The sequence below is a fragment of the Etheostoma spectabile genome, chromosome 3 (assembly GCF_008692095.1).
Source record: "Etheostoma spectabile isolate EspeVRDwgs_2016 chromosome 3, UIUC_Espe_1.0, whole genome shotgun sequence".
Lineage (NCBI taxonomy): Eukaryota > Metazoa > Chordata > Actinopteri > Perciformes > Percidae > Etheostoma > Etheostoma spectabile.
In genome coordinates this window covers 31,743,572-31,756,101 of record NC_045735.1, presented here as the reverse complement: position 1 = coordinate 31,756,101, position 12,530 = coordinate 31,743,572, and the positions used below count along the sequence as shown (strand labels likewise).

Here is a 12,530-nt window from a genome sequence, read left to right as displayed (position 1 = left end):
CATTTTAGGCAGAATCAAAGAATTAGGCTTTTCTGATACTGGTATCGGTATAGGAACATCATCTCTAATATTTATGTATTTATATAGCCGAGTGTGAAGCTGCTGGGATGAGGATCAGCACCTTTAAATCTGAAGCCATGGTTCTCAGCAGGAAACTGATGGAGTGCCTTCTCCAGGTAGGGAATGAGTCCTCACCCCAAGTGAAGGAGTTTAAATATCTTGGGGTCTTGTTCGCAAGTGAAGGGACAATGGAGCGGGAGATTGGTCGGAGAATGGGCGCAGCAGGTACGGTATTACATTCAATTCATTGCACTGTTGTGATGAAAAGAGAGCTGAGCCAGAAGGCAAAGCTCTCAATCTACCGGTCAGTTTTCATTCCTACCCTCAACTATGGTCATGAAGGCTGGGTCATGACCGAAAGAACGAGATCTAGAGTACAAGCGGCCGAAATGGGTTTCCTTAGGAGGATGGCTGATGTCTCCCTTAGAGATAGGGTGAGAAGCACGGCCATCCGAGAGGAGCTCGGAGTAGAGCCGCTGCTCCTTCGCATCACAGGGAGCCAGTAGACGTGGTTCGGGCATCTGGTAAGGATGCCTCCTGGGCGCCTCTCTAGGGAGGTGTTCCAGGCATGTCCAGCTGGACGGAGGCCTCGGGGAAGACCAGTCGGAGCTGGTTAATGTGGCTCAGGAAAGGGAAGTTTGGGGTCTCTTACTGGAGCTGTTGCCCCCCGTGACCCGATACGGATAAGCGGATGAAGATGGATGGATGGATATACAGTATATACATATCCAGTCAAAAGTTTGGGGACATTATTTACAGTACACAAAATAATGTCCCCAAACTTTTTATATACTGTATATATAAAGCCTATATGTTTAGGATTTTGGTTCGTTGTACCTGGTTTTTGAGCTGGGCGATCTCCCTCTTGCTGGGTGCATTGTTTTTGATGTGGTCCAACATGATCTGGGCATCAGCCAGCAGAGCCTTGGTTCTCTTCAGGTCCTTCCTCAGACGCTTCTCAGCATCTACGTCACCAGTCCTCACCTGGGAAACGCGCACAGTTAGGCTTTGTGACTTAACTGATACATCAGGGACTGACTCCATCCTTTTACCATTTAAAGCCCAAATACATTCTGTACAAATACACCAATACACTTGATTTATATTTTTACACACATTGATGGAAATACAATATAGATGGAAAGACATTATTTTGTGTTTCTGTCAACCAATTGTGATTAATGTTACAAATGTAAACAATGTAAACAAAACAGCATCAGCAAACATTAACTGAATTAAAAATAACTGTTAACTGACTTAACAGTAGTGTGTGTATTAATTTATGTACTACCTCTACTCAAATCAGTATTATCAATGTATATTTCCAATGTTCATTGTGATTGGAAAGATTAGATGGCTGAAAAAGACTAAGTCTGTGAATTCATTTAAAAGTAAGAGAATTGGGCAACTATTTTGTTTCATGAAAATTTATTTAAAATTATCAGGGAAACAATTTCTGTTGAATATTTAAAAGGACCTTCATGTCAGGGTGCGTCACTACACAAAACTCTGCTGGGGAAGTGCACACACTGGGTTCAACGTGACCAACGAGTGAATATTCTCTGGGCTGTGATCATGATGTTTTATATTTATGTATTGTGACTGCTTTGGTTGCAGCGGGCCATGCTCCTCCTCGGTTCCCTCCATGTCAGTCTAAACTCGGCTGATGGCTCTCTAATTGCAGTCAGCAAAGTCAGATAAATATTTGATTCAGTCAGTTGAAATAACTCACTTCAATCACATAAAACGGCCACTTCTCCACCCACACAGCTCGGCAGCAGCAGCAGCAACAGAAGCAGCGCTCTAGCTTTCAGACTTCACCTCACATTCCACCATCTAGAGTGTTCAATCTGAGAGCCGTCACACCGTGTAGTAGAGATAGTCCGATCCATTTTAACTTTCCCAATACCGATTCCGATACCTGGACTTGCGTGTCGGCCGGGTACCGATCTGATACCAGTGTGTTAAAAAATACATATAAAGTACCAGTAAAAAGTTTAGATAAGCTTTCTCATTGAATGAGAAAACGTGTCCAAACTTAACACTGGTACGGTATGTTATTATGTTTTAACAGCGCTATACTACTAACCCTGTATGGCTGTGATATGATTGCTATCTTGGTGGCATGTGAACATCTCTAACGTGTAGTTACCTTGTCCTGCGCTGACAGAAGCTTGGACTCCAGCTCTCTCTTCTCCTTCAGCACTTTCTGCTTCTCGTCGTACTCTTCTTCAAGCTGGACTTCCATTTGCTTCAGCTGGAAACACACAAAAACACCCAGAGTTTTGTCTGATCCCACGGGAGTACAGAAAGTAGAGCATATATGGCAGCAAAAAACACTTCCACGTACCGTCCCGGTTGGGACAAGTGGGAGGCGGAGGGCACCGTCTGCAAAGCTAGCACGTATGTTTCAGTATCTAATAAAGGTGCTGGATATCTCAAAACTCACATCAACACCGAAAAACCTTATCTTATTACATTGAAAAGGTTTTAAGAGATATTTAGTTGAAGCTGGATTTTGAAGCTGACACAGAATAGGTCATATTTAGAACATTATTTCGCATTTATTTATTTATTTGAAAAGAGACATATTATTTTGTTTCAGGTTGTTACAAATTGTACTTTATTACATAAGTTATTTTATAACACTGAGGCATAATAAAGCATGTTCATTAACCTCTGAGAAGCCTGTCAGAAATTGTGTCTCGGGGCTGGCCAAGTGTCCTCTTTTTGGAAATCAAAATATGGTCACCCTAACATGTAGGCTACGTTCTTGTGTTGAAAGGCCACTTTTATTAAGGACTGTAGGAAGGCATTTGGACATGTCAACAGATGAGCGCACATGGGGCAACAAGTGCACGTTAATAAGCTGTTTAATTTAAAAATGTTCAATGTGTCAACCTTTCCCGCTTGCTTCGTCTCCGATCGTGATCAGAAAACCAGGGGAGACTCTCTACCTCCAGGGCTGACGTAATAAATTGAATAACGTCGGGGTTAAAATCCTGTTTCTGGTGAGCAAATGAGTGAACTTGGCTTTCAGTCTGGTGATTATTTCAGACACCACACACACTCTGCTCCGGTCACATCTACACGTATGTTTCTTCTTTCTTGATCTCTCTTCTGCCCACTTTCCACACACACACACACACACACACACACACACAGAGCTCACTTAAAGGAGCCGCAGCACCATTTTACAACAAATGCCTTATTGCACTGATGTGACCGACCATCATTTCTAAACATCGGTCCAATCTGTCGGATATCCATGCCTTAGTGTGTACCAGGAGGGTCAGTTACTAAATCTACCACAAATGCTGTAAATTCCTAACGGCTAAAAGGTCAGTCGCTATGGCTCATTAAGCATAGCATACATTTCCCAAGCACTAATTCATCAGCATGACATGAGGTTTTCTTTTTAACACTACTGGTGTTTGAATTCACTTAGTGTTTCCAGTTGTTCACCTTTCTGTTACAGTTGCTGTTGAGCTACTGTCAGCTCAACCCTACACTTCCTGTATAGCTTTCAAATTAAAAGCCTTCAGGAAAAAGGAGACATAATGCCTTTTAAAGTGCTGGAAGGCTTTTAATATGAAATATCTCTGGAAATGTGCGTTATGCTGAATTTACCAAGACAAAAAAGGGTCAGAAAACAGGGATGTGTTTGTCTCAAGGAAATATGACCAGTTATTACATAGGCGTGATTAGAAAAACTGGCTTGTCTCTAATATAAGCCTGTTTCAAATAAAGGCCCCAGTGACTATTAAAGGATAAATCGTTACCATCAGATCCAAAATGTTTTATGAACTACAGCCAACTAAGACAATAAATACACATGTTGCACATGTTAGCAGTAGAGCTCAACAGTCCCGCCCACAGCGTGTTCCGGAAGCAATTTCTCCATTGACAATTGGAGTACAAGCCAAAAAATTGTAACCATTCATGGTAGACATAATGTGGAGCCAAGTAGCCCCTGGGATCCAATTTTTTGCTGAGGTTAGCTAGCATGTGGTTGCGGCCACCATGCCCCCACCTCTCGATGTATATGCTGAAAGAATGAGTCAGAAATATGTAAATCCTTTGACAATATGGCAGGAGCTTAGATTCTTCGGCATAGCTGCTCGCTTTGCCGTCCTCCAACTTCAGGATACCATCTTCAAGTACTGGGTTTAAACTTGTAAATGTGGCTTGTCCTTTCACATTTTCTCCCTTTGGCCCAAAATAATGAGTTTTCCCCTGGAAAACTCTTTTTTCTGACAAAACCCCTTTAATCCCCCCATCTCAGCCTTTCTAAATCCTCAATTTAAAGAGGATCACAGACAGTCTGAGCCTTGATACTCTGCATCTCCTTACTATTGTCCTCTCCTGTTGGTCCTTATACCAAGCCACCTTGAGTAAAGTTTTCACTCAACTCCTTCTCTTCCCACTGAAGCACAGAACAGGGCTCCTAAGCTTAAGAATCCCAAACCCAAAAACTCTTCCCTTTAGACGGATCAGGAGGAAAAGTGATTGATCAAGCAGGTGACGCATCCATCTTTCTTCACCTGTACAGCGTTTCACCACAAGCTCCCTCTTGACTTCAGGGGCGTCCGGGAAGATTCTCCCAGAGCCATCAGGATTTTCAGGCCACACTCTTCCGGTCCAACAAGAAAAATGAGGTCCCGACACCCCAAACGTTTTCCTTGAGAAGCATTGCCACTTTACCCCCTCGAAGCCAGGTCACAGGATTATTGTGGTGTTAAAGTATCTCCACTGAGATGGTTTTGATATGCTGATTATCTTTGAACCCGATTGGCTACAAAGGTCCGAACCCTTGAGGTCTCATTGTAATTACTTTTGTACGGAAATACTATCTGTCCAAAAAATGGAATCCTGAAGTTTCATCTGCAATTCCTTCCTCCAACAACCCATCCATTCGACTTGCAACCATGGCAGCGGTCAACATCCATACGAGGGATGGTAATTGGTTTCAATGGGGCCACTCGGCCTTTCCCATTATGAAAGCACAGTGAACTTGTCTGTGAATGTTGTGTAAGGCAGGTAGGTAACTTTTCCATAGCCACTCTCACAGCATCTGCAAAGTGGTGTAACGAGCCGAGAGTACCTCCCCAAAGGTCCACAGGTTTCAGACATCTGTAAACCCTTTAAAAAACTTTCAAGCTGACAGAGCTCCTTCAGCCAACTTCTCCACTTCTGTGCAGCCGAGTCAGGTAACATCATCCCAACCAAGTTCTTTCTGCACAAATCTTGAAGGATCTTTTGGCAGACAGACAAGGTGCCAAGATTCCTAAGGGTCATATATTGAACGACATTTGGAGAGGATCCCTCTTCTGTTAAGGGTTGCTTCTTGGATACGAACCTTAAACTTAAAGGTATCGGACTGAAACACCACTGTATGCCCAGTCCCCTTTTCTACAGGAAGAACCGTATCTTTTCCAAATCCCAATCCTTAACTCTTTTGCTCTCTCCCGCGGTAGGTATAGCCGCCAGCACAGAACGTCTGTTGCTAATCCACTTCATGAGTCGAAAGCCCCCTCTAGCACAAAGGGCACGAAGGTCTTGGGAAGTTTCAATGCCTCCTCCTCAGATGCTACTGATGTAAGGCAGTCATCCACCAAAAAATTTGTGCAGAAACTGTTTCAATTGCCTTGGGGCTGAACTTTTCCCGAGATCCTCCGACATTCCTGAGGCAAAGCTTGCGCAACTTGGTGAAAATGTTTGCTCCAAACAGATGCGCAACCATTTTATGCTCTCCAGGGTTTTGATTATGGTCTCCATTCGGCCACCAAAAAAACCTCAAAAGATCTGAATCCTCAGCTGGTTTCTCTGACCTGATGAAACATTGGGACTTTAAAGAAAAGGAAATTTGTATTTTTGGGTGAAAGCGCACAGTCAGATTGCGCAATCCTCACTAGAACTGCAAGCATTCATAAAATCTTCGACCTGCATGGAGGCATGTCATGAATTAAAAAATGTTTCTCTGTATTTTCTGAAATACTTTAAATAAAGTGTGGGCGTTAAACAAGTCTTAAAGTTCCCAGTTAAGGAGATAATGTCCGACACTGCAGCGGGTGCAATGAGTGAAACAGCGTCTGCACGCTCTGGAAAGTGGGGCGTTAAGCTCACAATAAAAGGCTTGGCATTTTATGTGAAAACGTGTCAAGAAAAGAGATCTTTAAAATGCAAACAAGCCAAGAGGTACATGAAACAAGCGCGTGATTTGATGGACTCCCCTGACAATGTGAAATGTGTGCATTCACAGCTGGCTAAATTCATCAAATGTCACGAGGAAGCAAATAACATGCATGAATCCATATTAAATCTGAATTTACCAGAGGATGGGGTTGAAAGACAAAAGAAATATTTTCAAGAGAAAATAACTATGTTTTATGACTTTACTGAAGAGGTAACGAGTTGGTGTACTGAAGCTGGCCACCCATATGTGGAATTAAAGGACAATGATGTTGAACACCCTGATAACCAAAGTGTGGCTCCTACACATAACACCAGCTACGACATTACTAAGCAATTGTATGTGCTCATATAGATGACAAAAGTTCATGGGGCACCAACCCTGTTTTGAGATAAATGTCTTTTAGACGGGATAAATTGGATAAGTACTTCACTACCCACAATCCTGAACAATCCCACAGTGATTTCTCTGATTGGTGGAACTCATGCTGGTGAGGAAAGGGAGCTGTCGGTACCCGATCTGTGCTGCCTGCACGATCCGTCATGCATGAGGTGATATTCCTGTTTTACGAGGATTTACAACACTGCATAAATCACAATCTGTTCTACGCTTCTGCCGTTTGCCTCCACCGGGAAGCCAACGTTAGTTTAGCTGACAGCTATTTTGGCTAACTGCTAGCTGACAGCTTGATTCAGTCTAAAATAACGTTAACTCAAACTAAACACAGGGAAGAGCAGGCTATAGCTGACGTAGCAGCTGTTATATATTTTAATGGTTGTTTTCAGGTTTTATTTTGAGGGTCTTTTAAAGTTATTATATTCTGTATTAACTAGCGGTTAGCCAAATTAGCTGTTAGCTAAACAAACGTTAGCATTCTTTATTCAGTGGTGCGCGGTGGTTTATGGGATAAGTAGTTCCTTTGCTCAATAATGAAAATATGTACACAGTCTTGTACCTTTGACTTTTTTTTGGAATTTGTTTTTTCACTCCAAATTATATGTTATTATATAATTGTGCTTATGAGTCACGCTGTAGCTAGTTAGCCTAAGGCATGGTGTAAAACTCTTTATATACAGATTTTTCCAGAAGTCAATAGAAGAAATGAATGGGAAATTTACTTCCGGAACCCAAGGTCTCTCAGAGGAGGTGGGGGACTGTTCTACATATGTGAAGGAATAGTTAAAGGATGATGTCAGTTCAACAAAAAGTTCTGTAATTGAATAAAAATAGTCTTGCTTTGGGTGGTTCTTCAAACCAGAATAAATACACTATTGCAGCATTTTCTGACTCATACTAGAAACTAAAAGTCAGGATATCACAGCCTATGCTACTTCAATATTGACCATTCTTTTTTATTCTCTCTCTTGTGAGTTGCCCATTAGAAAGCATTTAATTGGGTGATTCAGTCACTGCGTGGTGATCTGGACCTGTTGATCTGACCATTACAATTCAGAAGAAAAAAAAATTCAAGCAGAAGCCATCAGAGGGGAACCGCTAGGTAAAATGGGGATCCTGATAGCAGTAATCTTGGGGTCCTTAGAGTCACTGGGAGCCACCAAATTATTGTTTAGCACTTTTTTTGAACGTCCCCCCCCCCATATTTTTTTTTTTAATACTGTATATCTGAAAATATCAAAATTAATCCAACATATTAGCAAAGCTAAATTGGCCTATTCCCAAAACAACAACCTCAACAACATCGATGATACTCTGGCCTGTAAGGTTGCCACTATGGTAGTCATCAGTTACGCTTATGGATTCACTTTGTGTTTGACATTAAAACATGATGATATATCAATATGTAAAACATAATTTTAATAACCTAGTATTGTAGGGAACCATTAAAAGGGATATGTAAAGGCTTTACTCCAGGGGTCTTCAATGTTTTTTAGGCCTAGGCTTAGCTGAAAATAGAGCATACTATACAGTCCCTGACAAAAGTCTTATCTATTTTGTAGAAACCCCTGCTATTAACCTGACTTTTAATTAATCAATTGGTGTAAGAAATAGCTCATATGAAAAGCTAAAACCCTCCCAAATGATGTTCAATGCACTGAAATAAATTAGTTTCACTGAAACAAGATTTATCATTTAAACAAGACAGAAAGGTCAAATTTTGGCAAGAGAAAAGTTTTGTCGCCTATACAGAAATCGAACAAATTTACTGCAAATACTAAAATATGTCAGCAAATTAAATAGCGGTGCTGTGAGATCCAAATTTAATATCTTGTACGACTTCCATGAGCTTGAAGGACTGCATCCATGCGGTTTGGCAAGGATTCATACAATGTATTGATGAAGTCATCAGGAATAGCTAGGAAAGCAGTCTTGCATGCCTCCCAGAGTTCATCAATATTCTTTGGTTTGGTCTTCCATGCTTCCTCTTTCATCCTACCCCACATATGCTCAATGATGTTCATGTCTGGTGACTGGACCGGCCAATCCTGGAGCATCTTGATCTTCTTCGCCTTGAGGAACTTTGAAGTGGAGATGGAAGTATGCGATGCAGCACCATCCTGCTGGAGAATTTGGCCTCTTTTATGGTTGGGAATATAAGAGGTAGCTAAGATTTCTTGGTATTTGAGACTATTGATGTTGCCTTCCACCCTGCAGATCTCTCGCACACCCCCATACTGGATGTAACCCCAGACCATGATTTTTCCGCCACCAAACTTCACTGTTTTCTGGGTGAATCTTGGATCCATGCGGGCTCCAGTAGGTCTCCTGCAATATCTGCGGCGACTGTGGTGTAATTCAACAGAAGATTCATCTGAAAAATCCACTTTCTTCCACTTCTCCAGCATCCATCCTTTTAGCAGGCTGTGGGCCTTGGCAAATGCCACACGGTTTTTCAATTGTCTTTTGTTTAGTGCTGGCTTCTGGGCACTGATTTGACCATGGAGGCCAATTCAAGACAGAATCCGACAAACCGTTCTGGTTGACACAGGGACTTCAGGGGACCAGGTCTGGTGGAGCTCTGCTGCAGTGGAAAATGGGCTGGCCTTGGATTTTCGAGCCAACAAACGGTCCTCTCGAGCAGTTGTCTTGCAGGGTCTGCCTGACCTGGGCTTGTAAAAACGTCTCCAGTGTCTTCAAATGTTTTTTTAATCCTCTGTCCATGACGCTGAGACACATTGAAGGTGTCTGCCACATCAGCAGTGGATCTGGTCTTCAGCCTCTTGATAATCAAAACTTTAGTCTCAGGGTGAATCTTAGGCATGTTTGCAGAGGTCTAGTTGCAGTTGATGTGAAGGTCTAGTGTACTGGGGTTTTTTTTTATACACACCTGAGACCTAATTGATCCATTATTAGTCACAGGTGAAGCTCATATGACAAGGCGACAACACTTATGTCTTTGCAAAAATTGACTCAATGGGCTTTACCAAACTGTGAATATTAGAATACTTTTTGACAGTTTCTTTTTGCACTGAAACATTATTACAAAAGCTGTTGGGATTAAAATGAGCCATTCTTGTAATAAATCTTGATTGAAATATATTTCAGCGGCACTTCAGGTCATTTTTACACAAGCGACAAGACTTTTGTCAGGGACTGTACATACTGTGACAATACTGCGTAAAACTGAGTTGCATATTAAACTGTGTCTACAATATGTGTAGAGTGGCCTAAAGCTTAACACATAACTGTGTATGGTACAAACAATACTAAGCTATTATTATTATATTAATAAAAATGTTGCAATATTTACATGTTTTAATGTTAAAATGGGGAACAGTGAATTCTTAAGCTTAACTGTATCTGTGGATGGCTGCCTAAGCTGTAGGCCAGTAAGCCTTTCATCAATGTTGTTTCATCAATTTTATACAATATATGAAGTAGTAGGGAGTCCCTGCTCCGTTTCTCTTTCAGGTTAGGGGTCCTTGGCTTAAAAAACATTAAAAAGCCCTCTGCTCTAAAGTGACTTTGTATTCAGCATCTCATTTGTTGCTCTACTGCAAACCTAAATACCAGTATTTAAATGTGTGCATGTACATGTAATGAAGCTGCCTACCTTCTTGCTGCAGGACTGCCTGATCTCCTCCACCTCGTCGTCTTTGCTCTCCACCTCCTTGGAATGAGTCTGACGCAAGCGCTCCATCTCCATCTCCAGACGAAGCTTGGCCTGAAAGAGAAACACGCATGGTACATCAAAGGATCCCTTTTTCTGATTTCAAACCTTATTTTCATATATTATTAATTTATGTGCATATGTCCACAGTGCTTTGCTGTTGTTCTCTTTGTTGCTAACAAACTCTGACATCTTCTCATAGGGGAAGGTCTACAGGGCTTTCTCTGTTTCTGTGTTGGAGCATGGCTACAGCTCAGACTGCTGCTGGAGTGGAGGACTGGTTTTTATATATAAATACAACTACAGTATAAATGGTGATCATGGATAACTAACCAGTCTGTGTAATGCTCTGGTGGCTGCTGGTGGCTGTCCAGCCAATATATTGCTCTGAGCTTCTGTCCTGTATCCCTCAACTCACACTATGTTCATAACCAATATAAAGCTGGGTGAGAAATCATCATTATCATCTATCAATTTTCAGAGGAATGGTAATGGGACAATAAAATCATATTTGTGTTTATTTGCTTCATAAACCTTTGTTGATTTGAATTTTCCAAGTAAAGTTCTACAGACGTTTTAACAGTGCATCCTGGGTTCGTGAACCCATTTGACCATGTTATATGTGACTCGGCAATATATTTGCCATGTCATGACAAATGTAGAAATCAGGGAAATACTATTAATGGTATGATTCAAATTCCAACCACAGTGTCCAACTCTAATCGAACATGTGCAAAAATATTCCAGACATTTAAATCCTCTTAGTATTATTAACCACGCTGTGCAGTAGTTTAGGGTCTGATCATTTTTTCACATTTCTGTTTGTGTATAGATTTAATATATTGAATGTGTGGTAATTAGTCATCTTAAGAGTTGTTAGTAAGAGTAGCCAGTTCCCCCTGCTTCTGGTCTTTATGCTAAGCTAGGCTAACCCTCTCAAGACTCCAGCTCCGTTCTTAACATACATGAGATATTTAAGAGTTTAAAAAAACAACAACATATATTTATAATAAAAGCATATTTCCAAAATGAATTTAAAGTGTTGGAGTAGGCATGTGCATACAGTAAATAATATAAGTATTTGACTTGAACATATAGTAAAGCAGATTAAGCCTTTAGTAGTCTAACTCTCAGTGAACACAGAGACACCGGGCTGGAGAAAGAGCTGGCGACGGCTGGGATGCTTTAGTCAAACTTGAACTCAATACATAAGTATAAATATTCACAACAGCCTTAAATCACAGCCAGCAGTGGTGTAGAGTTCCAAGCACTATCAGGACATTTTGTCAGTGTTTGTGTGTTACTCTGAGAAAACACTCAGCTTTCTATCAAATAGAGGCCATGTGTAGTTATGTGGATGTAGTCAATCATCATTTTGAGGTAAAATATTCATTTAAAGCTGCGATAATCAATGTTTTATAATACCACTGAATCAAATGTGGAAAGCTGTTGCTTATAGCGGACAAACCCAAAGAGAATTATCCACAACTCTGCAGTTGCCCTCAGTTCTACAGACATTTTTACAGCACATGTAATACTTGGCTTAGTCTACTTGGATATATATATATATATATATATATATATATATATATATATATATCTCCCCACCAGGAGTACCAACTGCCTGGACAACCTTTTGTCAAGCTAGCTGTTAGAATCCCTGTAGTCATACAGAGACATATCATGAAGTAGGCTGTAGGAAAATGACAATATATTGAAGGGAGGTTTGCCAGTCTGCACTCTCATTGGCTACCGTTCTGCAAAAGTTGACTCTGAGTCAACTTTGGGAGAGTGGTGAACATAGGGGCACTTTTGCTGCCTGTGGAAACCCAAGGTAACATTGTGAGAGGAGCACTTTGCTCCGGCTGTACCTGCTCCAACATCTGGATGGTGCCGGCCTGCTCGTCCAGCTCCTCCTCCTGGTCTTTCAGCTTGGCCTCCATGTCGCGGAGCTGCTTCCTCACCTTGATCATTACAAATAGTACACAAATAGTAAATATGATTATTACAAAAATTTTACATAAATACAATTCAATTGTATTTATAGTGTCAAATGGGAGTTATTTCAGAACACTTTACAGATAGAGTAGGTCTAGACCAGACTATCCTTTTACAAAGACCCAACAATTCCTCCAAAAGCAAGCATTTGGTGTGACAGTGGCGAGGAAAAACTTCCTTTTTACAGGCAGAAACCGCAGACAGAACCTG

General features: G+C 41.2%; 1 protein-coding gene and 1 long non-coding RNA gene across 17 annotated transcripts in view; one reads left to right on the top strand and one right to left on the bottom strand.

Annotated features, from left to right (window-relative positions):
• The window catches only part of LOC116675997 (unconventional myosin-XVIIIa), a 157,055-nt gene that overhangs the window by 36,870 nt on the left and 107,655 nt on the right, over window positions 1–12,530 (bottom strand). For all 16 annotated transcript variants that reach the window (XM_032507448.1, XM_032507449.1, XM_032507461.1 and 13 more), the window contains 4 exons: window positions 12,194–12,286; window positions 10,266–10,376; window positions 2,213–2,317; window positions 898–1,044 (listed from right to left, as the gene is read on the bottom strand). In XM_032507448.1, coding sequence (XP_032363339.1) covers window positions 898–1,044; window positions 2,213–2,317; window positions 10,266–10,376; window positions 12,194–12,286 — 456 coding nt within the window. The remainder of the gene's footprint in view (window positions 1–897; window positions 1,045–2,212; window positions 2,318–10,265; window positions 10,377–12,193; window positions 12,287–12,530) is intronic.
• LOC116676769 (uncharacterized) overlaps window positions 1–12,530 on the top strand; it is a 614,404-nt gene that overhangs the window by 557,105 nt on the left and 44,769 nt on the right. The gene's annotated exons all lie outside the window — the stretch shown is intronic.